We start from the raw sequence: 21836 nt of genomic DNA, 5'->3' as shown, positions 1-21836 counted from the left end.
GCGGGGTTAAACATGTTTGTGAGATCTCAACCCTCCCCCTATACCTCTAGCCAATGTAGAAAAGTAAACGTATAACAATACGCACATTAAAATTCAGTTCAAGAGAAGTCCGAGTCTGATGTCAGAAGATGTAACCAAAGAAAATAAACAAAATGACAATAATACATAAATAACAACAGACTACTAGCAGTTAACTGACATGCCAGCTCCAGACTTCAATTAAATTGACTGAAAGATTATGATTTCATCATATGAACATCAGGCACAATCCTTCCCGTTAGGGTTTAGTATCATACAATAATAACATATATGAGAAGAACATAACCCGTGTCATGCCAACAACTGGTTTTTTGAATAAATGTGTTTAGTTCCGATGCAAAGACCCTATAAGTGAATCAATATTAACGCCAAAATATGCAATCTTTAATGACCTGACAACAGTATCGTAACTATATCCCTTCTTAATAAGTCTATTCAAAGGTTTTGTTAGTTTTTGAGGTGAATACTGACACCTTTGTGCTTTATAAAGAATATTTCCATAAAAAATTGGATGTGAAATACCTGAACGTATAAGAAGTCTGCATGTTGAGCTATATTTACGAATGATGTCCTTATACCGATGATAAAATTTAGTAAATGTTTTGACTAGTTTGTGATATCGAAAACCCTGATGTAATAATTTTTCAGTAATACATAAATTTCTCTCGTTAAAATCTAAAACATTGTTACATACACGAGCGAATCGTACAAGTTGAGATATATAAACACCGTAAGATGGTGGCAAAGGAACGTCACCATCTAAAAATGGATAATTAACGAAAGGAAATGAAAAATCGTCTCTTTTATCATAAATTTGAGTATTCAGCTTTCCGTTAGTGATATAGATATCAAGATCGAGGAAAGGGCAGGGGCCATTGTTAGTATTAGCTTTATTTAAAGTAAGTTCAACAGGATAAATTTCTTTAATATACATACTGAAGTCGTCATTATTGAGAGCCAAAATATCATCCAAATATCTAAAAGTATTATTAAATTTGTTTATACATATTTTTTTCTCACTTGAAAAGTATTTGACTCATTTAGAGAGTGAAAAAGGGGAAACAAATGAAATAAAAGCTTATAGAATAATCTACAATGACACTAAACGAAAAGAAAAAGAAAATGAACATGCTGGCAATACAGTAAACAACCAAAGACAATAAGACAAAAACGTTTCTATTTTACACAACATTGAATATTTAGCACAGTTACTAATAAGCAATTTCCTTATGACGTCATACTGATCATATAAGTTTTACTTACACCATTAAACCATATTGTTTCATAACCATCCTGGCTAGTTCTGGTCCATGTACTCTATCATCAGTGCCTTTAATAATATCAGTGTCTGCAAAACTTGGACATAAACATGTAATCCTAATTCTGTTCCTTTTCAAATCAGGATGCAGCTGAAAACATAACACTTGCATGTTCTATTAAAATTAGAAACTGGTTTTCATCAGCAATAAGGTTAACAGAAATATCGAACTGCAAGGCAAATTAAAAAAGGGGAAGTTCATAACAACTGACAACATCAAACGCTATCAACCAACAGATCAAGTAAAAAAAATGACATTTTCCTAACTTAGTACAGACATTTTCCAGAGTAGACTTCAGGGTTAAACCGGGTTTTATAGCTAGCTTAACTTCTCAATTGGATGACAGTTGTAAGGAAACTTGGCTTACAATTGTGTGAAAATTGATAATGAGAGTTGGTTGACAATTAGCTGATTCAGAATCTTAAGGACTATGGGTAATTTCATTGTTCGTACCCCAAAATGATAATAACATCATGACATTGGTTAAATTTCCATTGTTTTTTGACGTTTTCAACCAATCACGACGTTTTGGTGTACACTTTTGAAACTATTACGCAGAATGCATTAGATTTTGAAACGGCGAATTAAAGTTAACGACATAAGGGATTTTCCCTATATAAACTTTTAATTTAGCAACATGCTAGCATCATTCAAATATACAGTCAATGTGTATATATATAATATGTATCTCCCAGTTGATGAGAACATCATAAGCATGACATTATGTGTTTCTATTTCAGATTTACTGAAAGATAGTTGCTGATATATAGAAGAATATAAACCAAGGTTCTTAATGACAATGTTAGAAGTAGTTTCATAGAAACAAAATAAACCACAATTATTGATCATATACTGTATTGTTCTTTCAACAAAAATCATAAATATAAACATTTATTGTGAAATTATGCTGGAATTCAAGCAAAAGTGGTATTTTACTCCCAAGTTTTAACGGTTCAAGTTTTTAGTAATCTAGTTTAAATAGTGTTCTCCACTGGTATGAGGTTTTATTTTGCAATTGATACATTTTATTGTTATACTGTTGCTGGACAATGATAGGGTCTGATATTATTCGGTTTGAATATCAATTCCATAACCTATACTTTGAATAAAGATTCATTATTCCTACTGTGAGTTGCATTTGCAATACATTTTATGACATTTCTATATGATATCTTCTGTGAAGAACAGTCGTCTAAATATTTGATACCATGATTTCATATCAGCAGGTTAAGTATAGTAGCTTGAATTTAGAAACTTCTAACATTCTTTGTCTTAAGTAAAAAGTAAATTAACAAAGATATCGAACTCCGAGAAAAATTCAAAACGGAAAATCCGTAACCAAATGGCAAAATTAAAAATCTCAAACACGAATTGATAACAACTGTCCTATTCCTGACTTAATAAATACATTTTCGTAAGTAGAAAATGAAGTATTAAACCTGGTTTTCAGTAAAATAATGTGAGTCAACGTTCTAGTTTACCAGTGGAAAGGTGTTTCTCCTGTAAGTCTTTGTCCTGTTATAAGTTCTTCTGTGTACCTTTTGTAATGTATATAACCACGACTCAATGGAGAAACTTGAGATCTACAAAAACAAGTATCAAGTCGGGAACCTTTCCAGTGGTTTATTTTCATATCATAAAATGTATTTAAAGTAAGGGTGTTTTTTGTTGACAACAGACATTTGATTAGTCTTTATGTGTTATTCATTCATTATTATCTAAGACTCGGGGCGATATTGAGTATATATGTCTGTATGTCTGAATATATGTATATATGTTTACACTTCTAAAACGATCAATAACTCACAGCCCAGCTTCTTGAAAACGCTATTACTCCATGTTTAGATGCTGTATAGGCTGGACAAAATGACACTGGCATCACACCTACAATAATTAATTGTATTGTGTGTTTATATTATGTATACATATATTATGTGCATTATTGAGAAAATACATTTTATTTGTGTTTATATCTATCTAGTGAGAGGTCGGGAATAGATATTGAGTTGTCGATCTTATTAATTGGAAAGTGTACTCTATCAAGGGCATACAGTTCTGTCATCCTCACTATGCCAGGTTTAAATAAGAAGCAGTTGCTGCCTTTTATGGATAGAGCTTACGTCTACGTCCGGTTCCTGATAAGTTTCGTGTTGCACAATCTTTCAATAAATTTTCTTTAGTACTTCTGTGTAATATTTCGTTATTTTTTTCACCTTTTTTCGTTTGATTATGGTTTTGTGTGTTCTTTGATTTGTTCTTTTCTCGTTTGATTATATATCGCGTTCTGTACCCTTCGGCTAAAACAATTTCTCGTTTGATTATGGTTTTGTGAGTTATTCAGTCAGTTATTCTTTTCTCGTTGGATTCTGGTTTTGTATGCCCTTTGGTATATTTTTTCTAGTTTGGATTAAAAAAAAATTGAGTGCCATTTGGTTTATTATTTTCTCGGTTTCATATGATTTTGATTGCCCTTCAGTTATTTTTTGTTGGCTTATGTTCGATAAACCCTTTGGTATTTCATGTTATTTATAATGTACCTGGTAGTTGAAGATAAATATATTGCGCGTAGTTACTTTCCTATGATATGTACCAGAAGTTATATTCAGCAATATGTGTCTTACCTGCCAAGGATGAAACATTCACAATTAAACCTCCACCAGTACTTTTATTCTTCATATGATTCATTGCCAACAAAGACCCATGTATCACTGCTGTCTAAAAAGTTCGAAAAGCTTCAAATAATATCAGTTACAATGTTCATGCCTATGTATTTATTTTAATATTTATTTCTCTTTCTTATCAATGACTACAATATATGAGTACTTAATGCAATAATCATATATAACTTCAGGTGATGAGATAGGAGATCAAAGGACCCAAATTGAAAACTAGAGAAGACCCTGAGTCGCTCGCCTAGATAAATATAGAGACCACGTCTTCAACAATGAACACTATCCAACATTGTTGACTAGAATATAGTCCATGACCAAAAAAATCTTTGTTGAACTTTTATTGCTGATAATTTAGTAGTTAAAATTCTCTCTGATCATTCCATAGTTCTTGACCAAAATATGAGAGAAACGGTAAAAAATTGCCAGTTAAGGCCAAATACTTCTTGAAAAAGAGTCGACTGACGATTTCGGCCATCTTTCCATTATTTGTAGATAGTGTTTTGTTGATCATGTTAGCTACTTAAAGTTTCTGTCTATCCATTATAGATTTCAAATGAATGGGAAAAATGAATAAAATGGTAAACATTTTCTTTCAATGACAATTACTCTAGACCCGACAGTTTTGACGTAGATAGAAAAAAAGGAAATTTCAACATTGTGATAAATTTTGCCCCAATCAGATGTTCTTTATATCTAGCAGTTTCCAATATAATATACACAACTTGCATTTTATCCATATGTTCTATTTTTAGACATGTCAGTCATGTTGTCAAGTGGGGACATCTGACACACATTTTAAACTAGATACATTAAGGCTGGTTGTGGCCAATATGATTGAAATTGGCCCTGTAGTTTCCGAGGAGAAGATTTCATGCTCGTGCAGGGAATTTATAAAAGTCCAGTTTCTTAAGTTCAAAACTTGATTGGTGGTCCCTACATTTTTCTTATTTGGGTTCAGTTCAAACAACAGATGTTTAAGGGTTTAATTTGGAGTATACCATCCCTTGTCCCAACTGAAAACAGATCCAAAATATGAACAACTGAACCGGAAGTGAGCTTAGGTAACAACCATTTTCTTATGGGGGGGGGGGGGGGCTGGGATTTTTATTATTTTCATAAAAAAAATTTCAGAACCTTCCTCCGATAAATTTTTTTTTTCTTATGAGAAGGAAAGCAAAATTTTTTTCTTTAATGTGGATCAGAAATACATTTTTTTTTCTCAAAACCATAAAATTTACATAAAATTCATTTTAATTTTTTAATTGATGTAAAATGTAAAGTGCATGGCTCTGTCTGTATCCTGGCATTGGCTGTTGTCTCTGTTGTTTTTTTTAGCCCACTTTCTACATTATGATATTCTGTCCGTCATACAGGTACCACAGTCCTTGAATTTTAATACTGCAATTAAAGTGGCCACCATTGCCATATGCAATGGCAAAGAGTGAGTAGCTCCAAATTATAAACATCCACTGTTTCCAACTATGATAATTGGCATTCCATTGAAAAAAGAGGTATAAAGAATGAACACTGGACACTTTTAATTTGCAAAACACTCATTTGCAAATCCGCCGCCGCCTCAAACAAGAGCTACAATATCATGTATATAACCAAAATGTGCGGAATTACATGGGATTCAATAATTTCATTGGTTTTATACTGTTACTTTCATATTTATTTTGCAATTTGAATTATAAAAACATGGGATTTTCAATATCCCATGGGACAGGGCAAAATCCCATGGGATTTACCATTATCCCATGGGATTTTGGTTAAATCCCATGGGATTTTTTTTGGTCCCATGGGATTATTGTAGTCCCATGGGATATTTGTTGTCCCATGGGACAAAAAAAAATCCCATGGGACTATAATTATCCCATGGGATTTTTAATATCCCATGGGACAAAATAAAATCCTATGGGATTAAAATTATAAATATATATATATAAATATAAAGTTATGTGTATGTTACAATGAATGCTGTTTGGTAGTAAAATGTTTTAAATGTATACGAGTTTTTTTTTATTTTTTATATATACATATATATAATTTTTTTAAATTTTGTCACAAACATGTTTTTTATTTGTTTATATGACAATAAATATTATTCTTATTTTGGAATGTATAATAATAATATTTTACAGTCAAAGAATAAAGTCCTTTCACTGAAACAAAATGATGAAATTTCTAAATAAATGAAAAAATATTGTTTTGAAATCTTTGTCTTGTTTATTCTATTATGAAAAATAGAACTGAAAAAATATTTCATATTCTGACTGAATAGTTCACTCTTTTCATGAGGTAAGATTTTCTTTGTTATAGGTTCATTGCAATACTTGTATAGGCAAACAATTTGAATTATATATAACTTTGTGGTGTACATAATAGTATGCTTATAATTGCAAATTTATAATATAAACACTTTTTGTTAAAGTTTTTGCTTTCTTTATTCACAGCTTGCTATGTACAATTATTCAGTCCACTATATAAGAGTGAAGTCAATAAATAATTTCATTCACTAGAATATTCCTGCAATTCTTAGACAAAACATTTTTTCAATCTGTTCTTCAAAGATCTTCCTCTGTACATCTTTATTGAATGGAGAGATTCAAATGAGAAGACAAAGCAAGTTTATTTGGACAACAACATTCTAATATCTTGTTCATTCGTTCCATCTTTCAATTGATAATTACATTGTTGTATTTATATGATCAAGTTCTTGTGCATCAATGATCGTGATGATATGACTCCTTTTCGTTTATAGTCATCATGTTGAAATTTCCTCTTTCAAATAAATGTAGGAAAAAACATGTTCCATTTCAAATTAATAAAAAAGTCGCACTATGGAGAAAAATATCAGCTTTAAGTTTTCCGTTCAGTATTGATCTGTGAATGATGACCATGAAAATCCAGATTTCTGACCTACAAATACACAAACTCAAAAATTATCAGTGAAGAGATCAATAAAATGGCTATTTTATCATGTTTATGATTAATATGATAAACTTTCATTTAAATATTCAAGTACTAAATTACAGAAATCGCTTAAATTTTATAATAGTTTAGTTAAAGTACAGCTTATTTAAAATTATAATAAAAAATATAGGCCACCGATGAGTTAAATAAGATATTACATTTTTAATGCCAAAAAATGGCTTTTTTGCACCAAAGGGAGATAATTTGGAGCTTTTTCAATGATATATGCATTTTAAAAGTCATCTGGGGCCAAACAGAATTGATTGTTTTGAATGATTTGGTGTACCATATGATAAAGATATAAATAAATTGAGTTATGAAAAAAAAATATTAAAACATTTTTCTGAAATTGTTATACCCTAGAGCCTCCTTAAATGTCATTTGATCTCTATTGGAGAAATGTCTCATTGGAAATCAGACTGCTAAGTGTTTCTTATTTTTATATCAACCCAGCCATATTATACCTGTCTAATATCAGGTGCTTGTACATAGTTCAGTGGTTGATGTTGGTTCATACCCGTCATTTTTATTTTTCATAATTTTTTGTTTTTATAAATTAGTCTGGTATATTTGACGTTTGAATTGATGCTCTGTTTCAAATTTGGTTAGTGTTGACTTTTATAGATTACTATAACATGTATAGGGTATGGGTTTTCTCATTACTTACAGGTCATCAATGGCCTCTAATAAGTAATTACAATGCTTACATCCACTAAATTGAACTCTGATGGATAGTTTTCTCTTTCATCATACCACATCTTATTTTAATAAATATTTAATTATTATTCAAGGACAAAATTTTTTATAACAGTGGACTTACCATTTAGGCTTTGTTGACCTCTGTAAATCTTATTTTGTTGATAATTTCTTCTGTTTATAGTTTCCCCTTTATCTTTCATGTTCTTGCCCTACACATAAAAGGGTAAACATCATTTAATGACAAAAATAACTACTACATGTATTACATATTAGTAGGCAACTGAAAATTTTGTCTTATTTGTGGGTGTATATAACATCAACTTACTCATCATTCTTGCTGTTCAATATCATGAATATTATCATTATTCTATGAATATGAGGTCACAGTAAAATTAACCTTGGCAGGCAGACATCTTTTTTTATATGATACCTTGTAGTCATTCCATACAACAAGTAGACCTATGCTTAAAAAATCTAAGGCCAAAATTAAAAATATGTTTGTTTCCCCTCCCCCCACACGGGTCAAAAATAAGCGCCCGGGTCAAAAAATTATTTTCCACAAAAAAATCGAAATTATTTTTTTCCTGAAAATAATTTGTTTCCATTTTTGGAAAGTGTTTGAAAGCAGAAGGATTGATAATCTAAATAAATACACTCAAATTGAGCACAAACAACTGATAAGTGGCCTGGACTGGACAAGTCAAACCATTCATGTGACCATGCTATGACAATCACATCCAGTTAAAAAAAACTAGAGGCTCTCAAGAGCCTGTGTCGCTTACTGTTAATGTGTTTACTGATGTCGGCCATCTTTGTTGGTAGGCGGGGTCATTAGACACTTTTTTTTTTAATAGATACCCTAGTATTATGATTGTGGCCAAGTTTGGTTAAATTTGGCCAAGTAGTTTTAGAAATGATTTTTATACAAGTTACAAAAATGACGAAAAGTTGTTCAATATTGACTATAAAGGGCAATAACACCTTAAGGGGTCCTCTAACAATTTTGATCATGCTGACTTATTTGTAGATCTTACTTTGCTGAACATTATTGCTGTCTACAGTTTATCTCTATCTATAATAGTATTCAAGATAATAACCAAAAACTGCAAAATTACCTTAAAATCACCAATTTTAGGGCAGCAACCCAACAACAGGTTGTCCAATTCAACTGAAAATTTGTGAGGGGATATATCTTATTCTGATGGACATTTAAATCTTGAAAGATTTGCCCTAAATGTCTTAGTTTCAAAGATATAAAGCAAAACCTGCATTTTACCACTATGTTCTAATTTTAGCCATGTCGGCCATTTTGTTTGGTAGGCTGAGTCATCGGACACATTTTTTAAACTACAAACCACAATGATAATTGTGGCCAAGTTTGGTTAAATTTGGCAAAGTAGTTTCAGAGAAGAAGATTTTTAAAAAAGTTACAAAAAATTATGAAAAGTTGTTAAAAATTGACTATAAAGGGCAATAACTCCTTAAGGGGTCGACTGACAATTTTGATCATGTTGACTTATTTGTAGGTCTTACTTTGCTGAACATTATTGCTTTTACAGTTTATCTCTATCTATAATAGTATTCAAGATAATAACCAAAAACTGCAAAATTTCCTTAAAATAACCATTTCACAGGCAGCAACCCATCAACAGGTTGTCCGATTCGTCTGAAAATTTCAGGGCAGATAGATCTTGACCTGATCAACAATTTTACCCCATGTCAGATTTGCTCTAAATGCTTTGGTTTTTGAGTTATAAGCCAAAAACTGCATTTTACCCCTATGTTCTATTTTTAGCCATGGCGGCCATCTTGGTTGGTTTGACAGGTCACGCCACACATTTTTTAAACTAGATACCCCAAGGATGATTGTGGTCAAGTTTGGTAGAATTTGGCCAAGTAGTTTCAGAGGAGAAGATTTTTGTAAAAGTTTACAGACGACGGACGCAGGACGACAGACAACGAACGCCAAGTGATGAGAAAAGCTCACTTGACCTTTCAGGTCAGGTGAGCTAAAAAAAACCTGCCTTACTGGTCTGTTTACAAAGGGTAGACCCGGGGAGGGGAAACAGACATTCTTTTAAATGTGGCCTGATAAAATGACAAAACCAAGAAAACTTCTCATTGACCAAAGTACAATAAAATGCGGTCATGGTTTATATATGAATCTGCCATTCAGACATGCACACCTTACAATTGTTTCATATCTACCAAATATAATCTACCTGTAACTTTAAACATATGATAAACTGACAAAACAATGCAGTGTTTCATTGACCAATGAACCATGCATGAAAATGAGGTCAAGTTCATATAAAATATGACAGACAGCTAAGTGCATCTTACAATTATTTCATTCACTAAATAAAGGGGCCTTATTGCTTACAGTATCCGGAAAATTTACCAAACCACAAAAACTAAATATTTTCAAAGTTCCTTATACCCGGCCAATTTGTTATGGTTGTGCCTGTTCCAAGTCAGGATCCGATAATTCAGTGATTGTCGTTTGTTTATGTGTAACATATCTGTTTTTCAATTTTTTTGTACATAAATTAGGTTGTTAGTTTTCAACTTTCAACTTGGCTATCATGTGTAAAATCATACAAGTGTTGGGAAAACAGGAAGTTGTCGAGTGATGAATCTGAAAATGCATCACACAGTATAGCTGACTTATTTAACCCTGAAACCAAATTTCAGAAATCCTTCTATTGTAGTTCCTAAGGAAAATGGGACGAAAAATATTCATCGGACGGACTGACTGACGCAAGGATGGATGGACAGACAGGGGTAAAACAGTATACCCCCCCCCCTTTTTTAAAGTGGGGGCATAATTTTAATACGGGGCTATAAAAACCCATGCAAGATGTCAAAACAAAAAGAAGTAACCTAATTCTTACTTGTTAGGGGCTATTTATTTATTGTCGGTTATACATATAACAATACAACATATTAAAGGTCTGTAGAGCTTTTATCCGACATACATATATATGACAAGCACAATACATTTGTACATGAAACATAAAGCTCATCACTGAGATAGTAGTCTCAGATAGAGGGAGGCGGGGTCAACCAAACTCCCCTATTCAATCTGAATGCAGGACAGAAAGTCACAGTCAAAAAGTCACACACTGTCACAGGACAAAAAGTCACAATTTAGTTTTGAGATTATTTTTCTTTGAACAAGAAAACACTCTTTTTGTATTTTTCTTGAAGTTTTATACATGAACATGATATAGCAACTTTAAATTAAAATTTATTAAAAACAAATAAATCAGTGCATTAGGTTTGCGCACATTACCATTACATTTGCGCACAAAAATCATTACGTTTGTGTGCAGCTTTTGATTACATTTGCACGCATTTTTTAACATGTAAATATAAAAAAAAAGATATAGTATGATTGCCTTTTACAGCTGACTATGCGGTATGGGCTTTACCTCGGGCTTTGCTCATTGTTGAAGGCTGTTTGGTGACCTATGGTTGTTAATGTCTGTGTCATTTTGGTCTCTTGTGGACAGTTGTCTCATTGGCAATCATACCATACCTTCTTTATATTGGCTTATGGTTGAAGGCCGTAAAGACCTCTAGTTGTTAATGTCTGTGTCATTTTGGTCTCTTGTGGACAGTTGTCTCATTGGCAATCATACCACATCTTCTTTTTTATATTATGAACAATTTCCTAAAATTAAAAATGAATATATGTAATAAAAAGAAGATATTTCAAAATCTTTTTTCATTTATATTCAATCAATTGTCAACAAATTGTTTGTGACTTTTTGTCCTATTAACTTTGTTACTTTATGCCTGAGTTTGACATGTGTTTGACTTTTTGTCCTGTGACTTTCTGTTTTTGCAGAAGTCCAGGGAGTGTTAAAAAATCACATGTGCAAGTTGAGAGTCAACACTTACACAGGGACTACACAATACTTTTTCAGAATGTCAGCAAAAAAGAATCACTGGTGACAGGGGAGTGTCACCGATGAATTGATCCTGAATCAGTTAAGATTTTCCCGGTACGTCTAAACACCGCTCAGGAGGACCTCCTGGGTGCACACATGCAGGTCATACAAAGTGCACTCATGGCAGACCCTATATAGTCGCCGTCGTATCTTGCACACATGATTGATGTATATATTCGTTATTGATCGTCATACACTTCTCATTTTAGAGTTAAATTTGCAAGCAACCTCTTAAGATTCTAAAATAATAATGCTACTAAAAATATATTATTTCCCCCAATTTTCGCAATTTTTTCGCCATATAAAATATTTAGGCGACTGTGCTTTTAGTGAAAATAAACGATGACGAGGCCTCACGAATAAATATAAATATGAAATATACTGGAACATCGATTAGCATAGATCGAGCAGCAGAGTAAACTTCCACATAAATCTCGAAGTTATTTACGCCGGATAATATAGACTGTGCTCCTGAATAAAGTTGTCAAATACATTAATTTGTGTTTTTTACTTCTACAAGAAATTTGATTCAAATGCTAATTACGCACCATTTGCTGAGCAGAGAATCATTCTAAGCCAGGAACCGTCTATACTAACTGATAACAGTAAGAATAGAAAGTCTCTGTAAAAAGGCAGTCAATACTAACGGAACTGTATTAACTTAATGATACATGTACATCAAGTTCCAGCACCTCACCAAGCACCCTTGCCCGAGCCCTTGCCTTGCATACTGAGATGGCAAACTGGTGTGTGTCAGTATTTTAATATAAAACTGCGTAGGTTCATATCGTTTGATTCAACGTTTGTTTGGTTATTTTTTAAGGATCGTTGTAAAATTATATCTAAATCTTTGTTAAAATACGATTTTAAATTGTTCAATTCTTTCTATTTCATAATTTTGTCAAAGTCTACTTTTTAAAGTTTTAAATTTTACAGAAAAAATGAATATTCCAATTTGATTTGAAGAAAATCTTTTTGAACTGTCATGACATGGTGTTGCAAAGCTGATTACAGGTAACTATAACATACAGTAATTTTCCATTACGACAGTGCGTGTATTCTCGGGTGTGTATAACGTATAGTTTTCTAGAGAACATCCTGTCTACGTGTAATACAGATTGATGACATTATACAACATTTCTTTGGTTAAATGTGATAAGGTATCTGTGTCCATTCCCTATTTCAACACCACTAATTTTTCGAAGAAAAAAAATCAAAAAAAAAATTATATGAAATTAAGAAGAAAAGTAGCAAATATAAACTTCAGTAATTGCGCATTGAGTAAACATAATTCCAATATTGCATGAACAAATCCGTGAGAAAACGTATATATACATGTATGAATAAAGATGTGTTTTAAAAGACCTATTGGCATTATTTCACACTATTAGAGGGGTCACGTCCAGTCATGCTTCCGTGATTCCCTATATAATCTACCATTTGTTTCCCAAGATTTAGGAGGGGGCTGGTACACACATATATATATAAATATACCTCTGCGGCGGAGCCAGCCATTTGAAAAGAAGGGGGTCTCAACCCAGGACAAAAGGGGGAGGGGGTGGTTCCAACCATATGTCCCCATTCAAATACATTGATCGTTCAAAAAAAGGGGTGGTTCCAACCCCCGAAATCCTCCCCCTGGATCCGCCACTGATACCTAGTATGCATATAATTAAGAACAGGTTTGAATATATGCATATAAAATAATGGTACGTTTAAAAACCGTTCAGGATCTCCTGGTTGCACACAGGACATTAAGTAACTTAGGACATGTATATATAATAGTAAGAGTTCAGGGTATACATTCGATAACTAACATATTTTATAATTTTGTAATTTTTGTTTTGATAAAATCAGAGACATATAATACATGTATTGAGACATATATAATACATGTGTCTCTGAAAAAATCAAACCATCTTTAAAGAAGTTATTTCAGTTTGAATCGACTGTCTTTTGCATTAGAATTCCAAAACGTTAATGTTATTTACAAATGCCAAAACCTGCAAGAAAGAAACATTTATATTCGGTGATTTTTACACTAAACGTTTTCGTAATTTGTTTTAAAAATATTAAAAAGTACATGTACATCGTTTTTTCAAGATTTGTATAGTAACTGGTTTAATTAAGTCCCCTTGATGAAATTTAAATTGCGAGACGCTAATTAATAAATTATGATCTATCTATCGGCATGCGTCGTTATTTGGGATACGTCACGGATGACCGATGGTCATATTCAATACGATATACCAATCATCATTTGAATTTGGGCAATTGATCTTTAATAATTAGGACTAATTGGTGATGGCAGAGAATAAGTCGCTGGTGATGGTTAAAAACATATAGAAGTAAACTTTGCAAAAAAAAAGGTTTCCTCGGAAAAAATTATGAAAATATATGAATATGCTAAATAATTTTTTTTTCCGAAATAATAATTAAAGACGTTTAGAAATAACAAATTTTCACAGTTGGGAAATTTTCAATTCAAGTTATTTCATTTTGAAAACGTTGAAAAATATAGATCTTATTATATGTTAAATGTGGGCCGCTTGGAGATCAACTTGTGAAACCCTGCATAATTAGGGTTTGTCTACTTTCGTCTTTTTATATTACCAAACATTCTATAATCAAGGATTTGTACAAGGCCTTGTTATAATGAATATTATCGCCAATATCACCATAATTAAATAAAGAACAGATACAATATTCGCCTAAAGAGTTTGCCATCTAACAATTCAAAATGAAATGTTGAGTCGAAACTGAGGTACCAAATCTATAAAAAGAATCACTATTTTAGTCGAAATTAAACTGTATATAATATTCTTTTTTTCAAAACTCCTGAAATAATTTAACATTAACTATAGAGAGCTTACATATGCAAATCTGTTTAAAAGTATGTGAGCGTAAATAAAATTTGTTTATTACCCCCCCCCCCCTTTTTTTCCTTCTATAAAATTTAATTGTAAACGATTTTCGTTCTTAATTTGTGTTTGCTCATTAACTGGGGTTCATGCTGTCAAAAAAAAAATGTCTCCTTGTGTAAAAGTTATTGATAAGAAAAAATTGAAGCTTCCAGAAGAATAACGGTACGTCTACGATGTTTTAATATTTTCGTCTTTTATTAAAATTTCGTTCCATAAATTTTTAAGTTTTATTCTTAATTTTATTATCATGTCCTGGACCAGTAATTAATTCTTTGCACGAGTTTGAAAAGGGAAATAATTATAAATGTTCATACTTTAAAAGAATTTATATTAATTAAAGTTTTGTATATGGAATCCGTTCTAAACGGTAAAAGCCGTACTTTTCAAACAATCAAACTCATATACATGTAGTTAGATGTTATTTCTCATTTTTATCGAACTTGTCCAGGAATTTTATTTTTGAGTTATACGAATATTTTAAGAAATCCGTTTTTATTAAGTTTTTTTTTTCTAATTAAAGTCGTTTTGTCCAGTTTCACAAGCCTGAAACGAATTTCAATGCGAAAATAAATTCTGAAAATGAACTTGTCTCCGTTTTCGTCGTTTTTTGAAAATTATGATATTTTGGGTATAATTATTTCTAAAAAATATGTAAGTTAGATTGTAGTATCGAGAAATTTTAAAAAAGAAGATGTGGTATGATTGCTAATAAGACAACTATCCACAAAAGACCAAAATGACACAAACATTAACAAAGAAAGACTATTTCGAAGACAGTTTATTGACACGAAATCCGTTCAAACCACGACTAAGTCTTCGTGCACAGATTTCCGTTAAGGTTAAACTGAATATTGTACATAATTGTCTTCTCTTGTATAATGGTTTGTTGAGAATAAAGATATACAAATGTAATAAAATTTGATATTCAGTCAACATTGTGTTTGTTTAAAAACTTGATTTAGAGAGAGAGATAGAGAAAAGAATCACACTGAAAAACAAAAATCGAACTTGTTACAGAAAAAAAAACGCAACTATAAAATAATTTTCTTTATTCGTGAACTGCAAAACACAACAAATTAATTTACCCGTCATCATGAAAAATAAACTGAAAAAGCACATCGAATGAGATATATGTTTTATTTTTTCTATATGCAAATTCATGTTAAAGGTAAAACTGAACTAAACAATACAATTCCTAAAAAACAATAAAGATAATCCAATCAATTTTGTTGATTGGATAATTTATGGCTCAGTAGTTGTGTAATCAGTGACACGTGCCCTCATTATTTTATAAGAATTAACATATCTATCTAAGTTCGATTCAGGCGCGGATCCAGAGGGGGGAGGGGGGTTCCGGGGGGGGGGGGGGGGGTGGAACCCCCCTTTTTTTAGGCCGATCAATGCATTTGAATGGGGACATGTAGTTGAACCCCCCCCCCCCCCTTTTTTTGCCCTGGGTTAGGACCCCCCCTTTTTAAAATGGCTGGATCCGCCCCTGCGATTTCAACTTCTACCAAAATTTAACTCTAAAATAAGAAGCGTATAACGAATATAAACATCCATCATGTGTGCAGATATGATTACGGTAATGGGTCCTGAGTGCACTTTGTATGTCCTGAGTGCACTCAGGAGGTCCTGAGCGGTTGTTTAGACGTACCCGAAGAATAAATCATTTCCTGAACCTAAAATACATATATCTGTAATTAAAGAAAATTCGCCTAAAACATTCTCTCATATATTTAAACAATCAATTGTAAAATAATTAATTCAACGTCGGACTTTCTGTCTGTTTACTAATACTTTCTTGTTCAGTTTAGTTTATACCCATAATAGATGAACGGAAATAAGTACTTTTTTTAGGAAAATTTACAATTAGATGAACGGAATTAAGTACTTTTTAGGAAAATTTACAACTCAAATTTTCAAAAACAAAATTCTACACTTTTTACCTAGCTGGATGTTTTTCTCTGTCTCGAAGCCGCAACCTTTGATCCCGTATCAAACGTAGCGACCAACACCTCACATGACGTATTCTCGATGTTGAGGTATTGACAATATACAATCACATTTATCAATCACATTTATCAATATACAGCAAGTAAGTAATTTGGTGTTGAATGCCAGTAGATCAGAATTTGTTAATTGAACTTTACCTGTTTAAGGGGCACTAGCTGCCAAATTCATGTTCTTCATCGATTTTAATAAAATTCACATAACGTGTATATAGTGTTGAATTGTTTATTAAAATGTTGCGCACAATCTTGGCTGATATGCATAGAACCATTATATTTCATGACACTGCATGAAAAAGAAATTGACTTATCGCATAATACCAGAACCAGAGACATATATATTGTATCTAATATCTCTGCCAGAACTAAAAAATAAACTACAGTAAGTCCACATACACATAAGAGGGTATGGATCTAGGTATGGATGTGAATTAACAGAATAGAGAACAAAGGACAAAGAAAAAAAGGAATAAAGAATAGTGAAAGAAAGAGAATAATGGAAAAAAGTGTAAGTTATTAAAAATATAACTAAAACAAGAATGTGTTCCCAGTACACGGATGCCCCACTCGCACTATCATTTTCTATGTTCAGTGGACCGTGAAATTGGGGTAAGAACTCTAATTTGACATTAAAATTAGAAAGATCATACCATAAGGAACATATATACTAAGTTTCAGGTTGATTGGACTTCAACTTCATCAAAAACTAACTCGACCAAAAACTTTAACCTGAAACAGGACGAACGAACGGACGAACGAACGGAGGCACAGACCAGAAAACATAATGCCCCTTTGCTATCGTAGGTGGGGCATAAAAAGAAGACAGAAAAAAAGACACCCCTCCGAGACGAGCCTTACATGCACTGTTATTACCCAAGGTTAATTTTACGGCGGCTCATTTTATTTTGGCTTAGAAATAAACATAATTGACAAGTTTCCTTCCCCTGCATTCTCGATCCCACATGTAAATAGCACGGTGATTTCAAAAAGACATTGATACATCATTACAACACTTGCCGTCAGTATTTGAATATATTGATTAAGAAGGTATAGAAGATTAATGCACGCACACTATTATCCACCACTGGCCTAAATAGTTAGTCCGCAAACAACGAGGGTCATAAAAACCCAGCACTTTGAACACAGCCACCGGCATGGTGTGAATCTGAAAGCTTCCCACTATCCATTTCTACCCATAGAAAACTTTTGCCTTTCATTTATCAAAAATGAAATATGTTGATATTAATGGTATATAAGAATTATTGGGGAATTCAAACCATTCCTATTGTAAGTGATAAAACTAAATTTATATCAGGGTGATTGAAATGAGGAAAAAAAAGGGGGAATCAGGAGTTCAGGGCCCCCTGTGTGGGAAAAGAATTGGTTGATTATATATGGAATCACTGAGTCATGGCAGGAGCAGGCCCCTCTTAGGCAGTCGGTGGGCCCCACTTATGAAAAATTCTGGATCCACCACTGTGGTCATGGTGGTCTTCAGTTGTATTATCTTTTAAAAAAAAAATTACACCTGTATAGTGTATATTCTTTAGTGTAAATCAAGGGAAAATACTGTGAACTATCTGTGCATTGGGGCTTATTAAAAGGTATTTCGGGGGGAAGAAAGAAGGGAGGGTGAGTCCATGGGAGGTAATCCCCACCCCTTTCAATTTGAGAATATGCTATTATCTTGTAAACGGTCCAGATCCCCATCCCTAAACCATATATATTCTTGAATGGGACGATAAAACAAATCAAATGAAATTAAAAGGAGGTCTTTGGGGGTTACCCCACTCTGTTCAATTTGAGAATGTGCTATTATCTTGTGAACGATCCAGATCCCCACCCCTAAACCATATATATTCTTGTCGGGGACAATAAAATTAATAATGAAATAAAATAAAAGTGAAGTCCCACCCCCTCTAGTTTGAAAACTTGTAAACGGTCAAGATCCCCACCCCTAAACCATATTTATATATTCTTGTATAGAACAATAAAACAAATCAAAGGAAATATAGGGAGAGTCCATGGGGTTCACCCCCACCCCCACATGTTTGAGAAACTTTTAAATGGTTGAGATCCCCTGTCATCCAGTGGTTAGGTGAAAAAATTTCAGGATTCCTGATCCCCACCGTCAAACCATATATATTCTTGTATGAGACAATAAAACAAATCAAATGAATATAGGATCATCCCCTTTGTCTTGGGTTGGGAACCCCCCTTTTTAAAATGGCTGGATCCGCCCCGGCATACCATCTAGCTAGCTATAAAGGCTTTAAAAATATGAAATCAAACAAGGAAATTAACAGTGTAGGCAACTGTTTTGAATTTAAAAAAAAGTCTTTTACATATAACAATGTTAAATTTTTTGTGCATTTATTTTTGCTTATCGTATTTTCAATAATAGACAAAATTGCATGATTGAATATTGTAATTTAAGAAAAATCAGCATACATGATATAAAATGGGAAGTGGAAACTGGGAATTTGACAAAGAGACAACAACCCAATCAAAGAGCAGACAACGGCCGAAGGTCACCTATGGGTCTTCAATGCAGTGAGAAAAATTCGGCACTGGTCTTCAGCTCATAAATATGTATCAGAAATGAAAACGAGATACAGCTTTCAGTTGTATTAATAAAAACCTCACAATAAGTTCTGAATATCAGAATATACAGTATTGCAAGATTCTCTCAAAATGTACACATAGAGCTGAAAAACTGTCAGTGACTGTAAAATTAATCATGCTTACATTAAAGTCCATGGAGTCCATCTTAATATGCATACTCTCGTAAAAAGGAATATAAGTATGCAATAGACATCAAGTTTTCAAAAATAAGAGTATCTATGCCATTAATTTACGACAAGATCTTAATCAAGTAATAATTTCGGTTTGTTTAAATATTTCGGAGGTTAGTATGACCTCCTCTTTGGTGATGATGTTTTCGTTTTAAAGTTGGGAAAATTGTTTGTACATGTACCAACAAAAATAAAAACACAAATTCAATCTAGAATTATGTTTTTATCATTTTTTTATGTTTAGGTTGTCAGCAAGATGAAAAGGACAAGTATGCAGTTCAAAATTCAAAATGTGGATAAGTTGAGGTTCTAGGTCTTACCTTTGCAGATTTTCATATTTTGCATGAATGAATTCAAAGGTTATATGATGGACAGCAGAGAAAGAAAAAAACAACTTTTCAATTATCCTGCTCCTGGATAAATGTAAAACATCTTGTTTTTCGGTAAGTTTTATGCTCGGTTTTGATAGTGTTAGTGCATTCATCTTTCCAGTCTTTCCTCTAAATTGTAAGTTTTTGGTGAGTGTTCACCATGAATTTCAGTAAGTAACTTGTGGATTTACATGTATATACTCAAAATTTAGTACTAATATTAATGGGATTTTAGCATGACATCCTGCCAAATGCTTGTTAATCATGTTTATGTTCCAGAACAAACAAGTATTTGGACTGTACGCATACAGTCTGCCCAATTTTAAGAAGTTGGTCAAGTTTATTACAAACAAATGTACAGTACAGATCAACATAACTGAAATCTTTAATAGATTAATACAAAAAGTTTAATTGCAGTTAAAATAAAAACACAGGTTTGGTTGAGCTGGTACCAGACAGTACAAGTATACTTAAATGGTCTGACTGTACACATATGGTGGGACTGTAAGTTCTGGACCATAAAAGTAAGATCCGAATACTGATATGGTCTGGAACATTTATACATGTCTTAAAATTAATATCAAACACATTGATGTTTTTGAACTTGGTAATAAGTTATGTGATAGAACTATAATGTGTTGGGATATCAAAATCAAAAATATCCCATTTTTACTTTTAATAAAGAAGAAGATTATTGATGTATGTTTAAATGTATATTTAAATGAGACAGCAAGCCAACAACACAAAAAAAAGGATAAAACATACATATTTTGTTTGTATCAATGTTATAATTTCCAATATGTTCAAGGTATTTTTTCATTGAAATAAAACACAAATTGAAATCTGTCTGAACTTCAAAAGCTTAAAGAAATATTGTTTCTGTTGTCTGCATTTTGTATAATATATTGCAAATTCTTGTGAATAATGGAATGTTATTATAGTTGTCTAAAGTTTTAACTTTTAACATTGATCTTTATACTGTAAAATTCATAAATTATTGCGTGCATTTATTATTGCGATTCTGTCATTTTAGACTTAAATGCGATTTTAAATTTTACGATTTTGAAAAATCCTGTTTAATCCATATAAAATATTTCATAATACGAGTTTAAATTATTGCGTTTACAACTCCGTTGCATTTTTCGCAATAAAAAAAAACTTGCATTAATTCCGAATTTACAGTATATATATATATTATGTATATAACTTGGGAAAATACCCAAATTTTATAAAGAAGAATAAATTAATTGATTGTTATATGGTATTATAATAGGAAGATGTGGTATATTGCTAATTTGACAACCCTCCATCAGAGACCAAAGGATGTAGGCCGTTAGCAACTAATGACACTGGACAACCTTTAACAATCAGTAAAATCCATACCGCATAGCTATTTTTATTGAAAATCATATTATTGCTACATGTATGAAAACAATTTTGTATAATCCATTACTTTAGATTTTATTGGTTCTTTTTCAGAAGGATTGAAATTCACCACCTAAAATAAATGGAGAAAACATAGAAACAAGACCAGAATAAATTCAAAGAAAAAAGTTGGATCAGTTATTATTTTCATCACTCAGTCAATGATTTGAAGTTGTTTTAAATTCAAAAAAATATTGAAACCACAATAATATCAAAGTTCTGTGCTGAATGTCCAAAAAGTGGACTATACCATCAAACAATGCTGGATGATAAGAAACTATTAATGTTTTGTGTTGAGGGATATTGTGAAAAAAATAGATTTACTTAAATAGCTACTAGTATGTTAAGCCTAACAATAGAGTTTTTATTGATTTCAAATGGCAAATAATTGTGTTTCAAGAAAGTATTCTATAATTCATGAATAAACATATATTGATACTTACATTATCTGCTTTGTTGTTTAAAAGTTTAGTTTTGAGCAGTTAAAGAACAATATGCTAAATTAACATTTCCCAAGAAAAAAAGATATTCAATTAAAAAGATTCATCTTATAATAATTTACTACCAAATAGAATACATTGTAACATACACATTACTGTTTATTTATATCTATATATTTACAATTAGAATCCCATAGGATTTTAATTTGTC

At 32.1% G+C, this 21836-nt stretch overlaps 1 protein-coding gene and 2 long non-coding RNA genes across 4 annotated transcripts in view; 1 reads left to right on the top strand and 2 right to left on the bottom strand.

The window, feature by feature from the left end:
* The window catches only part of LOC139521754 (15-hydroxyprostaglandin dehydrogenase [NAD(+)]-like), a 42407-nt gene that overhangs the window by 5242 nt on the left and 15329 nt on the right, over positions 1-21836 (bottom strand). For both annotated transcript variants that reach the window (XM_071315337.1, XM_071315338.1), the window contains exons 4-6: positions 3980-4073; positions 3166-3242; positions 1303-1448 (exon numbers count right to left, since the gene is read on the bottom strand). In XM_071315337.1, coding sequence (XP_071171438.1) covers positions 1303-1448; positions 3166-3242; positions 3980-4073 — 317 coding nt within the window. The remainder of the gene's footprint in view (positions 1-1302; positions 1449-3165; positions 3243-3979; positions 4074-21836) is intronic.
* LOC139521755 (uncharacterized) lies at positions 6234-11680 on the bottom strand. Its single transcript, XR_011664059.1, has 3 exons — positions 11609-11680; positions 7824-7911; positions 6234-6949 (listed from the first exon to the last, which is right to left on the bottom strand). It is a non-coding gene; the product is annotated as an uncharacterized lncRNA (long non-coding RNA).
* On the top strand, positions 17372-21629 carry LOC139519276 (uncharacterized). The gene is made up of 3 exons (XR_011663550.1): positions 17372-17641; positions 19634-19832; positions 21240-21629. It is a non-coding gene; the product is annotated as an uncharacterized lncRNA (long non-coding RNA).

This window comes from Mytilus edulis, chromosome 4, assembly GCF_963676685.1.
Source record: "Mytilus edulis chromosome 4, xbMytEdul2.2, whole genome shotgun sequence".
Classification (NCBI taxonomy): Eukaryota; Metazoa; Mollusca; class Bivalvia; order Mytilida; family Mytilidae; genus Mytilus; species Mytilus edulis.
This window is presented reverse-complemented; position numbering and strand designations above follow the sequence as displayed.